Genomic DNA, 20829 nt, shown 5'->3' on the forward strand with positions numbered 1-20829 from the left:
TCAGTGGATCATTTGATGGACAGCTGTCTAGACTGGTTGAACATATCCAGTCAAGGATAGCCCACCATCTCTGGATTTTTGGTTCCACCATGAAATCGCTCTTACCTTTCCCTAACATTCAACCAGTATCAGCCTCCCTGTAGCTTCAGGCCACTCTCCCATGCTTTGCACTCTGGAATGACAGCGAATACATTTTTATCTTCTTCTGTGTGACAGCTGTAAAGGTGATGCTATCAGTCATCTTTTCCCAAGTTCTTACTTACCCAGTTCCTTCCATTTCTCTTCATAAGATTCAAAGCATCCTCATTCTCTTTCCCTGCAACTGCTCCAGTTTGTCTGAAACCTGAGTCTGTGGCTCCTAAAAAAACATGCAAAGGGATTACACGGAGCTGCTCGGAAGAGAAATCAGAACCACAGATCATCCTGGCTGGTGCTGCAGTCCCACACAAAGGGGCGGCTCTCTCTCCCTGTAGGGACTCCATTTTAAAGATGCCAAATTGCTTCCTTCTTCACCAGTCAGAAGGCGTCATGAACTAGCAGGCACCAGCCATCAACAGCCATTCACCTCATAAAGAAAAGCTAGCCAACACTCAAAGCTTTGTAGAGAAAGGGCCTTTCTAGGGATGTCATAAAAAAAGAAGCGGTGGTATCTCTTAAACCATCGGGGCATCTAACTCAATTGTTCTTAGCAAAACATTTAAATGGGGACCTCACTCAACGAACTGGATGATCCTTCTGCTCAATTGTTATCCCTGACCCCGTGCCCACTATCAATTGGTCCTTCCAGCTTTGAGAGCCAGATTTCTTCAAGGCGACTCTATTCAGCTTCATTTAAAAGGAATGTCCTTCCCTTCTACCCTGCGATCGGCTTCAATTGCTGTCTGATCCGTCTTGCAATACCAAGCTAATGGAGGGTGAAATTGGGGAAGAATGTAGGGGAAGTCTGCAGCTTTTATCTTTAAAACAACCAGCTACATTCCTCTGGGCCTCTGGCAAGATTAAAGAATGAGCAAGCTAAACCCGAGAACTTGGATGGTTACCCAGACAACTTTCTGGTATTTTTCAAGCAAGCCCACCGGGAAGAAGGAAAATGATTGAATGAGTTTCGCTGCAAGCTTGCCACAACGGGGTGAGTAGCTTTGGAACACACATAGAAGGTTGGTGAAGGCAAGTTCCTCGGCATTCAGTGCTTAGCTCCTCCCTCCCCGCCGCCCCATGTTGTAAAGCTCCTTCCTTGGTCAAAAGCTTGAAAAAGGAAAAAAAATGAGAACAAAACAACAGCATCCAAATTTTTCGGGGTTTGGAGCCATGGATGGAACAAGGCTTCTGTAGTATGGAATAATACAGTTTTTTCAGCACAGATTCCATGAGATTTTTCATTTGGGCTGGCCTTGAACAAGAGATTGTTGTTTATTCGTTTAGTCGCTTCCGACTCTTTGTGACTTCATGGACCAGCCCACGCCAGAGCTTCCTGTCGGTCGTCAACACCCCCAGCTCCCCCAGGGACGAGTCCGTCACCTCTAGAATATCATCCATCCACCTTGCCCTTGGTTGGCCCCTCTTCCTTTTGCCTTCCACTCTCCCTAGCATCAGCATCTTCTCCAGGGTGTCCTGTCTTCTCATTATGTGGCCAAAGTATTTCAGTTTTGCCTTTAATATCGTTCCCTCAAGTGAGCAGACTGGCTTTATTTCCTGGAGGATGGACTGGTTGGATCTTCTTGCAGTCCAAGGCGCTCTCAGGATTTTCCTCCAACACCACAGTTCAAAAGCATCGATCTTCCTTCGCTCAGCCTTCCTTATGGTCCAGCTCTCACAGCCATATGTTACTACGGGGAACACCATTGCTTTAACTATGCGGACCTTTGTTGTCAGTGTGATGTCTCTGCTCTTAACTATTTTATCGAGATTTGTCATTGCTCTTCTCCCAAGGATTAAGCGTCTTCTGATTTCCTGACTGCAGTCAGCATCTGCAGTAATCTTTGCACCTAGGAATACAAAGTCTTTCACTGCTTCTACATTTTCTCCCTCTATTTGCCAGTTATCAATCAAGCTGGTTGCCATAATCTTGGTTTTTTTGAGGTTTAGCTGCAAGCCAGCTTTTGCACTTCCTTCTTTCACCTTCATCATAAGGCTCCTCAGTTCCTCTTCGCTTTCAGCCATCAAAGTGGTATCATCTGCATATCTGACATTGTTAATGTTTCTTCCAGTGATTTTAACTCCAGCCTTGGATTCCTCAAGGCCAGCATGTCGCATGATGTGTTCTGCGTACAAGTTGAATAGGTAGGGTGAGAGTATACAGCCCTGCCGTACTCCTTTCCCAATCTTAAACCACTCCGTTGTTCCGTGGTCTGTTCTGACTGTTGCTACTTGGTCGTTATACAGATTCTTCAGGAGGCAGACAAGATGACTTGGTATCCCCATACCGCTAAGAACTTGCCACAATTTGTTATGGTCCACACAGTCAAAGGCTTTAGAATAGTCAATAAAACAGAAATAGATGCCTCGCTGAAAAAGAAGCCATACAGTGGTAAAGCTCTTCAACCGGTTATTTTTAAACCACAAGGGAAAAGTGCAGCCAGAACCTTTTCTTTCTGCTGATCTGTTTTCTTATCTCAATGAGGCAAGTAATTCACTTGAGATCCTGAAGCCTGCGGTAGAGTCACTTTCATTTTTAGTCCTTCCAACCCAACAGAACATTGCAAAGAAATTATGGAAAGGAACTCAGGACTGCAGATAACTCTGAAATCTGAACAATGGACCATAGTTTCAATTTGTATCATTTGCATCCATGTATGTCAGTGTTTCTGGCTGGGCAATTCTGGGAGTTGAAGTCCACATGTCTAAAAGTTGCCAAGTTTGAGAAACAGTGATGTACATCATTCACAAATTTTGTAAATTCAGATTTAACAAACATCTGGTTTCAGTGGATACTCCCTCCCCCTGGACAGTCTGTTAAACTGAGACTTTTACTGTAACAGTGATTGTGGAAACTTAAGGGGACTTAACCCCACCTAGTTTCAGGAGTTTTCCACAATAGCTGTTTGGAATATTTTGGGGAATACTTTTTTTCAAGGCAAAAAAACCCCCACAGGTGGGAAAAAAAATAGTACAGCAGCCTCACACTTGCCCACAAAGAACCTAGAGAGAAGTTGTACTGAAACAATTAAGATAATGAACTTTAAAAAATATTGAAAAAGTAAGGTCCTACTAAACACTAAAGAGTCCACCACCTTTTGATCACTTGCTTTTCTGGACTAAAATGCTTATTCTCATGGTTCATATGTAAGGTTAGCCTCTTCTTCCAATGAAAGACACCAAGGGACAAGACTTGGTGTGATGTAATTGCCAGGTTTTCAAAAACTCGGATAATAAATATATAAAGGCCCACCCTTCCCATCTCTGATCACTTGCTTTTCTGGACTAAAATGCTTATTCTCGTGGTTCATTGGCAAGGTTCGCCTCTTCTTCCAATGAAAGACACCAAGGGACAAGACTTGGTGTGATGTAATTGCCAGGTTTTCAAAAACTCGGATAATAAATATATAAAGGCCCACCCTTCCCATCTCTGATCACTTGCTTTTCTGGACTAAAATGCTTATTCTCGTGATTCATTGGCAAGGTTCGCCTCTTCTTCCAATGAAAGACACCAAGGGACAAGACTTGGTGTGATGTAATTACCAAGTTTTCAAAAACTTGGATATTAAAGATATAAAGGCCCACCCTTCCAGTCCCTGATCACTTGGTTAGGGGAGGGGAGGAGGGGAGGGAGAAGGAGAGGGGGTAAGGGAGGAGAGGAGGGGAGGGGAGGGGGAGGAAGAGGGGTTAGGGGAGGGGAGGGGGAGGGAGGGGAGAATGCCTTCATTGCCTGTGTCTTCCTTTACCTGGTGAACAGAGGGAATCAGCTTTTAGTCTGGGGCATCCACATTTTTTCCACCCATAGTCCCCAGCCCTTTTTTAGCCCCTCCCTTGTCAAGGCCCCGAAGCCCATTCCTGTCCTTCCACCTCCTGCCCCTGGCCTGGGTAGGGAGCGCCCTGGCGATCCCTTTGGGCAATCCCGCCGTGAATTCCAAGCGTTATTACTCTGACCCCCTTGCTCTGTCTCAGGAGCCGATGCCGTTCAATAATTTGGGATTACGGGGAAACAGCCAGACAAAAAGCCAGCCAGGCTTGGATCTCTGCCCGAGCACCGGGTCTGGGGTGTGTAGAAGTTGCAGCTTCGTTTTTTGTTTTCTTTCTTGGTTGCCCCAGGCAGACCCGGATTAAAATACATCTGACTCACACATGAGTCTTCCAAAATTCAACTCAAAAGGATAAAAGTTTGTAGCCGGGGAAAACCTCTGCGTGCTTGCTCAGAAGGATGGTGCGTTGGTTCAGATGGAAAGAAGAAAGAGAATTAAAGATCATTTGCACACTTGTGATGTTTCAGCTACACCTTTCTGCCCAGCCTTTCTCAAGGATTTGCTCTGGATCCTAAAAAGCATGCAACCCCTCCCAGGAATGAGTGGCCACAAATCTCAGCTGATCCCTGAATTAACCCTGGGTTTGCACAAGATGCTAAGCCACAAAGAAACCTTGATACTATTTATTTATTTATTTATTTATTTATTTTCTATCACGCCTTTATTATTTTTATAAATAACTCAAGGTGGGGAACATACCTAAATACTTCTTCCCCCTATTTTCCCCACAACAACCACCCTGTGAGGTGAGCTGGGCTGAGAGGGAGGGACTGGCCCAAGGTCACCCAGCCGGCTTTGTGCCTAAGGCGGGACTAGAACTCTCAGTCCCCTGGTTTCTAGCCTGGAGCCTTGACCACTAGACCAAATGTTAGTTTACCGTTTGGTGTGACCACACTGGGTAGATCTTCCATTAACATGGGCAAGCATGTTGCATGAACACGGCCTCTCTGCAGAGGGAAACCATCATTTCCAAGCTGGGGTGAAATTTATCTAATGAAATATTGAAATCCAGGGTGCTAGGTTATAATCCATTCCAAAGGCTAGACGAAACAGTCAAACCTTGTCAAATAAACCCCATATTAATCTTAAATACAGAGTAAGAATCCTAGCCATGCTGACAGAAAGGCCATATTGAAATTATATTCAGACAAAGCCAAAGCTTTACCAGGGAAGGATTTTCATGGGAATATTGGTAGAGATTGCATACAGCTAGTCCTTGCTTAATGACCACAACTGGAACCGGAATTTTGGTTGCTAAGCGAAGTGATCATTAAGTGAATCTGACCGGATTTTATGACCTTTTTTGCATCGATAGTTAAGCGAATCACCACAGGGGTTAAGCGAACCACAGGGTCGTTAAGCGAATCACACGGTTCCCCATTGATTTTGGTTGCCAGAAGCTGGCTTGGAAGGTCAAAAATGGCAATCATGTGACCACAGGACGCTGCGACGGTCATAAATGTGAACTGGTTGCCAAGCATCCAAGTCGTGATCATGTGACCATGGGGACGCGACAACAGTTATAAGTGTGAGTACCAGTTGTAAGTCAGTTTTTCCAACACCATCGTAAGTCTGAACCATCACTAAAGAATGGTTTTGTAGGAAAACCACCAAAACAGTCGTTGTGACACTGCTTTTCAGCCCAGCCCATGAGTTGTGTGTGTTGTTACGATGAAAATCTCCATGCCCGGAGAAGTCACCTGGAAAAACAAAGTTAATTTTAACTTTGAAGCTGACCCTTCTGGCTGCTAGTAAATCCCTGCATTTGGGTCCTAATTAGGTTGTGGAAAACGGCTTTTTCAAAACGATCTCTTTCCTGTGGCAAATATAGAGGAGGGGTAAGGATTTCCCCGTTACACAGAATTGCAATGAACACTTAGTGTGCTTGCTGCGGCAGATTCGGTGTTATGGACAGACACCAGTAGAAGAAGTCCAAGAGGTGAAGAACAGGATTATTCCATCCCAATGTGGAAAGCAGTGTTTCTCAACCTTGGCAACTTTAAGATGAGTGGACTTCAACTCCCAGAAGCGATGCTGGCTGGGGAATACTGGGAGTTGAAGTCCACTCATCTTAAAGTTGCCAAGGTTGAGAAACACTGGTGGAAAGCCCTTGCGGGCCTCCACTCTATCCGTCTATTTATGTCATTAAAAAGTGGAGGACAGAGATGGCCAGAAAAGAAACCACCACAGTTACGGAAGTGACTGCAGCCGTATACCGACGAAACGACAAACACGCTGGTATGATATGAATGAGTCATTTTCTTGTGGCCTCAGTTGGCTCATCTGTAAAATGGGAAACTGCTGAGTTGCTGGGAACACCTGGGACAGGCCTATCCCCCTCCATAATTTTGCCTGGGCCTCTTCTGTGAAAGTTCACTAAGTTGGTGGTGGCTGCGGGCTAGTCTTCGCTTGGAAGCTAAGCCGGGGTAGGGAGATTAGCAGGATGGGAGACCACCAGAAAATCCTAGGATTATAGGCCAAACTGGGAAGTCAAAAAATATCTTGCTTCTGTACAGCAGCCATGAGAAGGATGCAGAACTTGTCCATGAAGGAACCAGGATTTGAGCTCAATTTTTTTTCCCTTCACAAAACAGAGTGTACATATCAGGCCAAAAACTGAAATAAATAGCCAGCAGCCCTGCTTCTTACTGTCACGACTTTCTCCATCAATGCACTATTTGCTTCAGGGACTTTGAAAAGCACCCACGGTCACTCAAACGCTCCCTGGCCCATCCCTGCTTTTTCCAGATATCAATTCTTTCGTGCCAAAAGAGACAAGGGCTGTTTTGTTTGGTTCCCTCGCTCAGCTCAAGGTCAGGGCTGACAGGTGACAACTGCACAGGTAGCATTAATTAAATGTTGGACTCGATTAATATTTGAACAATCTGGACAATGCCATATCATGCCTTCCTGGGATCTGCTCAGTTATAGGTAGTCCTCGCTTAACGAGCACAATTGGGACCAGAATTTCGGTTGCTAATCGAAGCAGTCAAAAGTGAATCCAACCCAATTTTACCTTTTTTGCGGTGGTCATTAAGCGAATCACTACATTTGTTAAGTAAACCACATGGCATTAAGTGAATCACATGGTTCCCCACTGATTTTGCTTGCCAGAAGCTGGCCAGGAAGGTTGCAAATGGCGATCATGTGACCATGCGATCACATGACCATGGGATTCTGCGACGGTCATAAATGCGAACCGGCTGTCAAGTGCTGAAATCATGATCACATGACCGCAGGGATGTGGCGCTGGCCATAAGTGTGAGGATAGGTCATAAATCAGTTTTTCCAGCACCGTCATAAGTCCAAACCATCACTAAATGAATGGTTGTTAAGTGAGGACTGGCTGCACTTGCTTACTTAAACAGGCCCTTGAGTTCAGAGACTAAATCTATAAGCTGGTATTTTATTTTCAACCTTACATTTTGAACAACCCAGATGCTGATGCAAACCCAACCTGCAAATAATCCTTTAAATGAGGGCCCCCACTGGTGCTGGATTTCCCTGTTAAGTCCCACCCAAAGTCAGTGACTTTGGCTCACCGTAGATATGAGTACTTCTTATTGGAACCTGTCAGCTTCATTCCAACAATCCATCTATCATGGTTACTAAATGATTGTGATTCGGTTGGTTTGGGTAAATTTATATCCTGCCTTTTCTCCAGGAGCTGAAGGTATCTTAGTATGTTGTGTAAATGTATTGAGGTTCTTAATTGATAGGCTAATCATATTGGGCTACCCAAGTGCATTTCCTTACATTTAACACGAAATTATGTATTTATTCCCAGTTATATACTTCCATTCAACATGGTATCCTCCAGATATCTGGGGGGATATCAGTTTTCCAAATTTCCAGCCAGCCTGGCAAAATCTGTCTTTTTTACTGTCTAATTCCAGTTTATATGCTAACATTCCCTCTTCCATTGGTCTTTGCAAAGGCCCTTTGCTATCCAGTCCTTTTAATTTATTAACCATACCAAATTATTTATGAAGTTCTTTTCATTCTGACATCTGAAACCCTGACTTTCTCTATAATGACTTCCAAGTCATCTAATGACAGATTCACAAGAACCAATCAGAAATACCATAAAAAAACAGACCAGTTCTTAAAACTGTAGAAGAAACAGGTTTTTACTTCATGGCCACATTATTTATAGCTTTGTTCCGCTGAGTTGGACCAAGTCTTACATCGGCTAGTCATCTGAGCCATTAAAATAAAGAACATTTTTGATTGCATCTGACACAGTGAATCTGTTTCATATTCCAATACTCAATTTTTTCATCAACTATTGATTTCTATTTCATTGTCAACTTTTTCTGATCATGACAATTATAATCATACTATTGTTAACAGAATCGTTTTCTTCTAAATTGCACCCGAAACAATGCAAATTATTCTGGTCAATTTTCAAAATGATCATGGCTTCCAAACATCATGTTTTTCTTTTTGTTTTATTATTGCTTTTTCCAAAACTTTGATTTAGGGAGAACTTGCTCTCCATTTTATGCATCTTTGCCTACTCCTAAAGAAACTGACTTTGGGGTTTCTTCCCACTATCTCAGTGTTACGGGACACTGAGCGCTCTGGGAATTTTTGGGTTTAATTTTTCTATCCACTCTTCTGTGGGCAATATTGATTTGGCATGATAAAATGATATAAAGAGGATGCAGAACATCTATTAATTGGTCCATAGATGGGTCAAGAGACTGGTTTCCAATCACTGAGTGTTGCTGCTATTATTATTATTATTATTATTACTACTACTACTACTACTACTACTCTTACTGTTACTGTTGTTGTTGTTGTTATGCATGTCTGCTCAGAAAAAGATCACATTGTTTTGATTGCAGCCCAGACTGACAACAGTGATAAAAATATGCAGACAGCCAAGGGGAAAACAAAGTGCACAGATGTTTGGCTTTTTGAACATTTCACGTTTGCCCCTGGAGATGCCAGGAAAGGTGAATGAAAGGGTCTGGCTGAGGACACGCGTTGTCCCCTCCGCACAACACTCCTACCCGGAGGGTCTTTCTAAGGCGACCGGCGGCATGGGCAGCAGCGTAGGATCAATTCGTTAACCTCGGTTCCTTTGAGGACGGCTGACTCTGCGCAAACCCAGCTCGCTGGGATGCCGCGAGCGGGAAAAGCGCGCGAATCCACGGAGCGGGCTAAGCGGGTCGTGAGAAGGCAGCCCCCGCCCGCGGGTGGGAACCGATCGAGCCGACAGGCGCGCCGCCCAATCGGCGCCGGGCGAGCCTCCAGCCACTCCGGGAGCCCGCTCGGAGCGGAAGGGCCAATCGGCTCGCTCGCGCCCAGCCCGGGTGGCCTCGCGCCCCCGCCCCGAAGTCCGCGGCGCCGCAGCCTACCTGGCCAGCGCGTGCCGGCCGGAGCCCAGTCTCGCCCGCGGCGGCCGCGGGGTTGCAGCGTTGCGGGGCGAGCCGGCGGGGACGGAGCGGCGGCAGCCGAGCGCCCGAGGAGCCCCGGCGAGGCGCAGGGGCGGCGCGGCGGAGCCGGTGCGCGGCGCGCAGCCTTGCCCCGCTGCGGCGCGCTCTCCCGGCCGGGGACCCTCGCGAGCGGCCGGAGCGAGGCGGCGGAGCGGGGAGCCGGGCTCCGGGCGCGCATCTCTCCGGCTGGCCGCTACTTAGCCGAGGGATCCCGGCGGCGGAGGCGCCCGGCGTCGCGGCCGGAGCGCTCTTGCTATGCTCAGAGGTGATCCCGGCCGCGCGCCTCCCGCCATGCGCTCGGCGCTGCGGCTGCTGCTGGCGGGGCTGCTGCTCCTGGGCTCGCTGCCCTGCAGAGGTGAGGACCGCGGCGGGGAGGGGGCGGGGGGCGCCCCGGGACCTGCGGCGGCGGAGGGAGGAGCACCCCCCGACCTGGCGTCCTCCGGAGGGGCAGCGACGGGGGATGGTGGGAGCTGTCGCGCCTCCCTGCTCGGATATTCGGGGTAGGAGGCTCCGGGCAGGGTCGCTGCATTCCCCCCACCGCCGGCAGGTAAGGAAGGCCCCCGGGAAAGGAAGCCTGGCTTTGAGCATATTGGCCGGGTTCACACGAAACGCTTAACCCGGTCCGGCAAAGCCCAGCAGACGGCTGGGCCCACGGTGCGAATTTGGGTGAAGGTGAACCTTGGCCGTGGCTTAGCACACGCTGCGGACCAGCCTGTGTTGTTTTTAACGCTCTGCGTCTTTTGTGTGAGCCCGGAAAACGGGACAATGAAAGAAATGGGGTTAAGCCTATCATGTGAATGCAGCCTTGGGGATTGGGATCCACTGAAATTCGGAGTTTTGCCAGTGATTCCCACCGGGGTTGGAATGCAGATGCCCTGTGGAAGCCTTGACGGATCAGAGCGAGGCTTTGCAGAAGCAAACATGTTTTTTCGAGTTACAGTTTTGGATCCTGGGAGGCATCATAAATAAAAGCCTGTCCAGTGAGCTGCCAGTTGAGTGTTGACTTCCCAGGAGTGGCACACTTGAGAACAAGGTCAAAAATTCCAACTCAGGTGGAATAGTGTCCTGGCCTTTCCTTTTCCAGGAAATGCTGCCTGTAAAAGGCTGACTCTTCCCAGAGTGTCTGAATTTCCCATCCGGATGCTCTAGCCCAGCCAGGTTTGCTGCTAGTCCGCAGAGTCATGTCCAGCTGCCTTCTCAAAATGCTGACTGTTTTTTTTTCCTCCCCAATGTTCCTGGTTCTGTTGGATCTAGAGGATTGGAAAAAGCACCAGCTTGACAGGTGGAGAGTTAACCTTTTTTAAAGAGAGGCTTAAAAACATTAAGCCTGTTTCATGTCAAGTTTTGATTCTGCCTTTAGGCTTGGTATGTGTGGGGATATTGTGGGAATCTCACCTAGGGTACACCAGACAATCCCTTGAGGCCATCCAATGTTTTTTTTGGGCTTGGATAGCAGGTTAGGTGAATGTAACTATGATAATTCGTGAACCCGGGTTTTGTGTGTTGTGTGAACCGGCATATTAGTCAGTTGAAGATCTGGGTGGAAGGGCATGGGCGTGGGGCAATGTCCCAACAGACCAGCAAGACGTTATCCAGCTGGAATGGTTCAGCAGATGTGAGGGATCAACATGCTCCGCTTCGGATCCTTTGCAGTCTGTAGTGCAGTGTTTCTCAAACCTGGTCATTTTAAGACTGTGGACTTCAACTCCCAGAATCCCCCAGCCAGCCATGCTGGCTGGGGGATTCTGGGAGTTGAAGTCCACACGTCTTAAAGTGACCAAGGTTGAGAAATACTGGTGTAGTATAAGTCACTTGATATAATGTCATATGCGAACAATGCTGGGTGATAGCATCTGTGCAATTTTCTTGATGGCCCTCTCGAAGTGACTTGTTCAGAGATGCTTCCTTCCCTCCCCAGCCTAGCCAAGGATGCTCCAGGTATTCCCCCTTCCGAGTGCTAAGACCCTGCTTGGCATCCAAGATCAGCCAAAATCTGCTAAGCGCTGGCATGTGCTGGACCCAGTCTGATGCTGGTCCCTTCAAACGCAATTTCTTCCCTGCAAGGCTTGTGCTGAGTGTTGTAATAGTGCCTGTTTAGCGATATGCAGGTTGAAAGCCTGATGGAAATTGGTCAGATATGGGGGGCACGGAAGGGACTGGGCCGTGTGCTTTGACCCTGAAGGCCTGTTGTCCTCACTCTGGCATGGTGGGAAAAACAGCAAGTGCAAACGGAATTATGGCATGTCTTATCTGCGAGGTTGGGTGTCACACCAGTAGAAACTCTCTGTGCTTAGAGTACGGGGTGCCTTCCCCCGATAAATGTACCAGTTTAAAATGGTAGATTCAAAAGCCAGCCTGTGGGATTTCTACTAGGACGACTCACAACATCCCCTGCCTCCAGCGCCAACCCTAGCTGAAAAGTTATGCCAAGCCAAAGCTGTTATTTATTTTACTTGCAGTGCATGTCAGTCCTGTGTGCAGACATTTTCCCTGTTTGCCTTTGTGAATCTGATGACAACTTTGGTTGCTGAGTTGCTCAGCAGGTGTAGGAACCCTGGTGAGGTTGGAGATCTTTGAGGAAGACAGATGGCCTTGGAAGCTGATGTCCCCGTTGGGGGTTTGGTGGGTGGCTGTGTTCAGATGTTCTACTTAACCAAGTTGGGAAGAACCCTAGTGGCCACATTCATACAACCTGCTGGACTTGGTTTGGACCTTGGCTAGGCTTTTCTGTGGTGTTTCAGGTCTGAAACTGGGCTATTTGGTCAGTTCGTGTTTCCCCATATTGGGAAAAGCCTGAAACCAATTTTCAGCCAATTTAATTTTGAAATCAAGTTAAGTGGGTTGCATGGAGCTAAAACAGAATTTGCATCCTCCGCAAACCTGGAGGGTTATCTTGGGTGATCTTTGTGTCACCACCCTCTAAATGGGTGCCTATAAGTGATTAGAGATAGAAATGTATGGCCCTCCAGATATTTTTAGACTCCAATACCCATTACCTAGCCAAATGGCCAGTGGTGGGGGATGATTGGAGTTGAAGTTCACCAACATCTGCCCAAGCCAGCCACGGAGGAGTATCCCTCCCTTCTTAGAAAATATGGCAGGAATTTCGGGGGGGGGGGCTTCTATAAATGGCTTGTCCCCCGATGCAGGATGGGTCCTTTCCCTGCTGACTTTCCGAATTTGAAGACCTTCAAGGACTGAAGATGGATTAGTAGCGTGGTGCCTGTTTTATTATTTTATAGTCATTGTTAACTGTATAGTTGGCTTCATAAACGGCTTCAAATCAGCCCAATAGAAAGGGCCTACAAATCATTGCAATAAATTATTTTAGAGAATCACACCTTGCTTATCCTAGCTGTCAGAAAGTGCTAGCCCATCACGCTTCTTCTGGCTGCAGATCTGTTCTTTAAAACAAAGCAAGTTTTCCCAGCCCTGAGGCTCCCTGGTGGTCTAATTCAATATATTACAGTCATAGACCAGCACAAGCAGAGTGTTCTGTGATTATATATACATCTGTCTTAATAGATAGTAAACGAAATAAAATTTAAGACAAAGTTAAAATACATTTATAAAACAACCTAACTAACATCTGTGAGTGAGGTCCAGGGTGCAGTCTATGTTTAAATTATAAAATAGGCACTAGAATTATATGAAGTATGATAACATCTAAAATTAGAAAAAAATGGGATAATATCTAAAGTTTATTTATTTATATTTAATAAATTTCTATGGCTGCTCAGCTCACACACAGTGACTGTATTTTGATTTTCCCTCCCTATTGGGTGCATGCTGGAGAAACGCTCCCTATTTCAGTTGATTGGGTGGCACTGCTTAAAGATGACACTTGTTTTAAACTATCAATCAGTCTGCGCCCTTCTTGGGTGCAAAAGCCCTTTCCAGTTTAGGATATTTCTGTAAATTGGACGGTAGTTGGATTTCCCAGCTCCGTTTTGGGGCCCTATCGCTGCACTTCCGAATTTTTCTCTTTCTTTGTGGCTAACATAAGCGGCAGGCTTTGCCCCCTAAGAGCCTGCCCAACACCGAAAGGGAGCAAACACCCCAGGCCTATCCCTCATCCCTTCTGCAATTCTGGGTGCAGAAACAGCAGTGTAGATGCTTGTGCAATGATACAACAGGTGGTTACAAAAAGGGATGAGGATAAATTGGATGGACTTAAAAAGGAGTCAGATGACTCTCATGGCCCTTTCTGAGCTACCCCAAAGAATCTACCACCCCCTGCCTTTTTTCAAGCCACCCCTTTCCCTCAAAGAGACCTTGGAGAGCAGGGATTCTCCAGAATCTCTCCTCCATTGGCAGCGGGTTGGTCTAGATGACCTTTGAGTTCCTTGCCTTTGAGATGCCAGGGGTTGCACCTGAAATGACAGCCACTCGCCTGAGCACGTGCTTCCACTCAAGGATAACCTGGGGAGATGCAAGTGGTAACAAAAGGGCTTTTCATCTCTTTCTGACCAATCTGGCTTGTGATATGAGAATGTGAGGAAGGATAGCCTGGGATTTTACAAGTGGAATTTTTTTCTTTCATTTTTTTTTTTCTATTTTCCTTCATGCTGCGGTGCGACCTTGACAAGCCAATTCATTCATTCTGCTGCAGGGTTGTGCTGTGTGTATTGTAGCACAGAGACAGGCAACCTGTGGTGTGCAGATGCTTGGACTGTAGTGCCCCAAAGCCACGTCCAGCATGCCCAGGAGCTGGGGATTAAGGAAGTTGCAGTTAAATATATTTGCAGGGCCCATTGCAGGTCATTTACTATAGGACCGTTATTTTAGAGAAATCCCTACAGGTAGTCCTTGACTTACGGCCACAATAGGGACCAGAAAAGTTGTTCTTAAGTGGTGCAGGCGAGGCATCACATGACGGCACCCAATTTTACGACCTATTTTGCCATGGTCATTAAGCGAGTCGTGCTATCATTAAATGAATCATGTGGTTCCCTACTGAATTTGCTTGTTGGAAGCCAGTGGGGAAGGTCGCAAAAGGCAATCGCATGACCCCAGGGTACTGCAACTGTTGTAAATACATGCCAGTTGCCAAGCTCTCAACTTTTGATCACATGACCGTGGGGACACTGCAGCGGTCGTAAGTGTGAGGACTGGTCACAAGTCACTTTTTTCAGCACTGTCATAACTTTGAACAGTCGCTAAACGAATGGTCATAAGTTGAGGACTACCTGTCTTTTGTATTAGATTCTAATATGCTAGGTTTGCAGTGTGTGCTGCTCACTGGCTGAATGCCTTTGCTGCGTTTCCACAGTCTTTCGAACATAAACTAACCAAGCAGGCTCTCAAAGTCTCACCTGATGTCTTAACATTGTGTGAATGGAGGCACCAAGTCTTCAGCTGAGCTGGGGAAGAAGCTCAGAATCTAAGAACTAAGAATTTTAGTTAGGTGTCATTTTTCTGTTGGGGGGCTTAACTCGTTGAGCGAACGGAGACCCTGGTCTTAGCACAGCCTGGGAAGACATCAGTCAACATGAGCGCAGCCGATCGGAGACTCCATTAAGGTGGATCTGCTTTTTTGGCAGGCGTTGCTTCATAACTTGTCTTTCGTTCTTTCAACTTCACTTTTATTACAGACCCTCCTTGCTCTCTTCCCAGCCTTTCATTCCTCTTAACCCAGTTTCACACTGACTGGTAATATGTAGCTCGCTAATTTCAGCTCAGTGCAATTAGTACATTTGTGGGTGTTCTGGGTAGCAGAACTGGGGCAAGAAAAAACATTTAAATGAATTATAGACTTGCCTAGATTTTGGTAGACGCAGTTATTGTTTGAAAGTGCACATTTCCCTTGTCTTGGAAAGAACATCATCTGCATACAGCTGTGAAGGAGGAAAAGTTTTACTGGGCTGACTACAGATAATAGTAACAATAATTTATTAGACTTGTATGCTATCTGACTCTCAGCGACTCTGGGTGGCTCACAGTAATCAAAGACATTACAGTAAAACCAATAAAACATCAAAAATGGAGAAACCATGCTTAATTATGCAAGTTGCACCACATTTGTGTATGTCTTAGCATATGGCATATACCTCTTAGCCTGTAAAATGTGAGGAAGCTGGCTGGCAAGGTGATGTCTAGGTAGAGAGCCTGACTTGCAGCCAGGTTTAAAATAAGTGGTGTAAGTAGTTATGTCTGTACCTTATTTTTCCCCATAGCCTCTCTACTTTGCAAGCTGTACTAGTTACCAGTTGGCTTCCAGATGCAATTCAAGGTGCTGGTTGTCACTTATGAAACCCAACATGACTTCGGGCTTGGATACCCACAGAGCTGACTTTCTCTGGTTGTTTCTGCCCAGTTTTTAAGATCTGGCAGGATGTAGCCCTTCAAGGTAGTCCAGACAAGGAACACAAACCATGAGTACTAACACTGCCTTCATTGTAGGGTTAAAATAACAGAACCTTGCCAGTCTGAAAGCGCTTCTTCCCTCCTTTCCTTTTTGTTCTTTTGTTGTTTATTCGTTCAGTCGCTTACGACTCTTCGTGACTCCATGGACCAGCCCACACCAGAGCTTCTAGTTGGTCGTCAACACCCCCAGGGACGAGTCCGTCACCTCGAGAATATCATCCATCCACCTTGCCCTTGGTCGGCCCCTCTTCCTTTTGCCCTCCACTCTCCCTGGTATCAGCACCTTCTCCAGGGTGTCCTGTCTTCTCATTATGTGGCCAAAGTATTTCAGTTTTGCCTTTAATATTGTTCCCTCCAGTGAGCAGTCTGGCTTTATTTCCCGGAGGATGGACCGGTTGGATCTTCTTGCAGTCCAAGGCACTCTCGGAATTTTCCTCCAACACCACAGTTCCAAAGCATCGATCTTCCTTCGCTCAGCCTTCCTTATGGTCCAGCTCTCGCAGCCATATGTTACTACGGGGAACACCATTGCTTTAACTATGCGGACCTTTGTTGTCAGTGTGATGTCTCTGCTCTTAACTGTTTTATCGAGATTTGTCATTGCTCTTCTCCCAAGGATTAAGCGTCTTCTGATTTCCTGACTGCAGTCAGCATCTGCAGTAATCTTTTCCTTTTACTCTCCTGAAACCTAGGGAGGGTCCCTTCTGAGATGCTTCCCACACCCTCCCTCCTTCTGTGGGCTAAGATACCTTTTCCTTGATGGCTGTCTAGGCTGTGGCTCTTCCCCCTGTCTCTCAAGGTCATTCTCACAGACCATGACACAGAATCTACATGCTCAAGATCCATCAGTGAAACAGTGTGATCTTGTGTGCCTTCTGTGGGCTTCTCTGGGGCTAAGTGCAGAGGAAAGCAAGTTTTCCAAGGTGGCCACCCAGCCATTGTCAGCCTTCCCAGGGGGACCAGACAGGAAGCACCCCCAGATGAGCTAGTTCTACTTTATTGTAAGGCTACATTAACAGAATCTTGCAAGTCTGAAAGAACATCTCTCCCACTTTCTCCTTTACAGCCTGGGAAACTAGGGAGGTCTCTTCTGAGCCTTTTTATTCACCCATTATGCAGCTGTGAGCTGTGCCCCTCTTATCTGTTCCCTAGGCAGCATCTCTTCCTCCCATCTCCAGAGGTCTTTCTCCCATGCCATTACAACCATACAACATTTGCCCTGAAGGCTACCCACAGCTCTGACCCAGTTGTGTTTCCAGAGAGCCTGAAATCTGATTTTTTTTTTCACCTGTCTTGGGAGCAGGGTGATGGTCACCCTGCTTGTTTGGTTTTCTGTGATGTGCAAACTGATATCGTTTCCCCAATCTGGGTCTCGGTCCTCTTACCTGATTTGTCATATCTCGCTGTTGTTTGAATCTTAATTATTTATATTTTGTAAACTTCCAAGGGTTGCAGTTGTGACTGGAAGGACCTGTAAGTTGGTTAACGAAACTAGTCTTTAAAAATTAAAACTGATGCATTTGTAGAGTGTTTATTTATTGAATCGTGTAAATGTAACAATATTAAACCCATTAGATATTTACATAAATAAAATATTTTTCATGAAAGCACCCTACATTTTTAACAAACTAAAAAAATGGTAAGAAGAGTGTCATTGTTTTAATTTTTTGCAAATATCCTGGGGTCCTAGGACCACGCTTGAAGAAACACTGAACAAGTGAATGCATTCTCAGTGGAAGATTCTTTCCCCTTCAATTCTGCCAGATTTTGCTTAATTTTCCTTTGGGGCTACAGTCCACGGGAAAGCAAATTTTCCAAGGTGGCAACGGACAGTTTGGCCCCTCGACCAACTGTGTGTGTGTGTGTTTGTAGATCTCTTTTTTAATAGTAATATTTTTATTATATTGTTGTGAAACTGACACAATACATTAAATTGTTTCAATACAGTGGTATTTGTGCAGTCATGATCAAAGAGAGTTAACAGTCTGATGTTTAGATAACTTAGACTGTTGAAGATAAAAAGAGGAAGTACTGTGTCTGTATTATGATTTAAAATGTCACTGTTAATGAGCTTAAGATGATTTAGCTTTTCAACCAGATCTTGTTAACAGCACAGTGGTGATGGCACAGGAAAGGGGAGTGCTAAATGGGAGGGGTGCATTTTAAAATGGTGGGCTGAAGGAGAGTGCAAAACTTCTAGGACTTAAAGTACCTACTTTTCCACTCTTCCCCACTTCCGATTGACTGGTTCCTCTTGAGCTCCAGGAGCTGAACCAATAGTTCACTCATTTTTCATAAGATACTACTTTAATTTTTATTAGAATGAGAATCTTTTTTGCTACATTGGCCCATCTCAAAGATCAAGAAAAAGATTTGTCTGTGTGCCATTTCATTTCCCAACTTTTGTCTGGGAATTCAATTTGGTGCACATGGGTTCCCTAAATTTTATCTTCACAATAATAGATCTGAAGAAGTGGACTATGATTCACAACATGTTACAGGGTAAGAAAATTGTTTAGTTTTTTTAAGGTGCTACATGATTCTTTTTTTTTTTGATAATCAGTGGAGAAAGACCACAACTCAGTGCAAAGTAATATTTTGTTTTTTGTTTTTTAACAAAATACGAGTTGGTCCCCCCCGATTCACATACAAAGGTGTGTCCCTGTGCTGTGCTGTTTGCGGGAGAAGGGCTTGTGCAAGCGGACCAAAGCCTCCATCAGTGCCTTCACACCTGGGCAGGTCCACCAGTGTTTTTGCACTCTGTGGCCATGTTTGTTCTATTGCAGACATTAGGAACTGCAGCTCCATGTGGTGCCCACGGACTCAAAGCTGCCCAGTGGCTTTTCATACGACCTTTGCAGGCCAAATAGGAAATTCCAGGATAAGAATATTTACTGAGTGGGGTGCAACCCCTTCCTCCACGCCCACCCACCCACTCACTTCCTTGCAATTGGGCTGGAACAAGGCTTGGTTTCCAGTCTACCCTCCCTCCCTGATCCAATCTGTCTGTTTCCTCCATCTTCATTCTGACCCAAAAGAAATCTTTGAAGTTTGGGGTCGAATTAAGAGAATTACGCTAGGTAGGTAAAAAGGAAGTAACACCCCAGAGGTCAGAGAGTAGATTGAAGAAATGTGCTCCTGGTTGATTTTGTAAATGTCTTTGCATTTTAAAAATGAGAAGATGGAGATGTTGGTATGTGGCTCGGATTTAATAACATGCTAAAGACCGAGTTAGCTGTGTATTAATACTATATGGATTTTTCTTTTCTTTCTTAAGTTTTAGCTCATTTTAATCACCATGATACCTTGGGATTGTATTAGCACCATTGCGTTTGCTAATCTTACTGTAATCTAAAATGTTTACACACACACACACACACACTCAAATAATCCTTGAAGTGGGGCAGCAAACGTTGTGAACCATCCTGAAAGGGGCCGTTTGCAGTCTTTGTGAGTGTGGGATCTGCTTCCATTTTTCCACATCTCAAACTTTAGTGCAGCGGCTGTGATTCTATCCCATAATGCAGTGGTGAAATGAATTGGCTCCAAATGAACCAAAGATTTGAAGTTAGGGAAATATCCCCCCTCACCTTTCTCTTTAATTTGTTTTTTAAACAAAACAAAACCTGGCCTGCACCAAGTGAACTCTGCAAATTTGCTAAAATTCTTGGTGGCCTCCTTTCTCCGAGAAGGAGTGACCTGCTTTCTTGAGCCTTACTGAATGGCTGGGATCCCAGAATGCCCTGTCAGTTGGTTCTTCCTCCCTTCCCTCCTCTTCCATGATTATCAGAAAAGTCTCTTGCGCTGTTCCATGAAAAAGTTCGACCGCTCACGTGATGCAAAGCACATTGTGGAGGAAATACCCGATTAATTCATGTTTGCAAAAATCATGACTGACGTCGGAATTCCATGTTCCTCAGTCAAGTGATGGGCGACACTTTCAGAATTTGGTGGAAAAGCACACACACACAAAAGTTCCCCCCCATCCTTGGCTAGGGGTCAAAGTTCTCGGCCAGCCACCAAGGCCCATTCTTGGGTATGCTCCCACTTAGATCACTCATTCATTACATTAATTCATTAAAATAAATGGTGATGTTGGCAACAGCATTTGCTGCGGTTCTGCTAGCATGGAATGGGGACAAGCCACAAGCCACTTGTGGCTCTTGAGCAGTAGGGAACCAATTGGCGAGTATGAAGTCTGAACCAAACGCCATTGGGCTGGGAAAGGTTCCCAGTGCCGAAAGAAAGGCCTGGAAGCAGCATAAAACTAGGAGTGCCTCCTGTTCAGGAACACCCGTGATCAACCTGGAAGGATAGGCCTTTTCCACTTCTTCTCAGCAGCTGAAGGCCACAGAAGCTGGGGAATGTACTTTATTCTGCTTCAGTCAGATTTCACCTTGAGTCCTTTGTCCACTTCTGGGCACCACACTCTATGAGGCTTTCAGAAAAGCTGGAAAAGTTTTCAAAAAGTGCTATAAGGAAGCTGAGGAACTCAATTCTGGGAAGGAACATTGATGGGGAGGCTTGACAGGAGAAGACCAAGAGGGGTTAGGTGGCACTCTCGGAAAAGATCTCACACAGAAAACCAAGACCTGTTGTTTCTCATTCCACTGGGCAGATTTAAGTTGCAGGAAGGCAGATTCTGATTAAATATTAGGAGAAACATGTGAGCAGCACTAATACCAGTGACCCAAGAGGTGGGAGGCTCCTTCATTGGATGAATTGAAGCCGAGGCTGGACAGCTGTCTATCTAGGATGGTTTAACGTACAGTAGATTCCTGCACTGAGCAGGGGGTGGACATGGAGGCTTAATAGCCCCATCCAGCTCTGCTCACCCTTTTGAATGTTGGGCTGGGGGCTTTGGAAGCGTAACCCAGCTTTTTTATTTGGTTTCCTGCTGTAGATTGAAGGAAATCACGCTGCTGTGACTTGGTGGTTTCCTGCCACATTTGGAGACGCCGTCTTGTTAGCGGGATGTGTGTGTGTGTGTGGAGAGAATGGGAGAAGTTCACCTGGAGGCTGTGGGTTGCTGAAGCAGAAAAACACTCCCAAACTGTAGC

General features: G+C 45.9%; 1 protein-coding gene across 1 annotated transcript in view; it reads left to right on the forward strand.

Moving 5' to 3' along the window:
* Nucleotides 1-9574: 9574 nt before the first annotated feature.
* The window catches only part of PODXL (podocalyxin like), a 52007-nt gene continuing 40752 nt past the window's right edge, over nt 9575-20829 (forward strand). Inside the window, exon 1 of the mRNA XM_063308753.1 lies at nt 9575-9758. Within this exon, the coding sequence (XP_063164823.1) occupies nt 9659-9758 (100 nt within the window). The 5' untranslated portion in view covers nt 9575-9658. The remainder of the gene's footprint in view (nt 9759-20829) is intronic.

Source organism: Candoia aspera, chromosome 7 (genome assembly GCF_035149785.1).
Source record: "Candoia aspera isolate rCanAsp1 chromosome 7, rCanAsp1.hap2, whole genome shotgun sequence".
NCBI lineage: Eukaryota > Metazoa > Chordata > Lepidosauria > Squamata > Boidae > Candoia > Candoia aspera.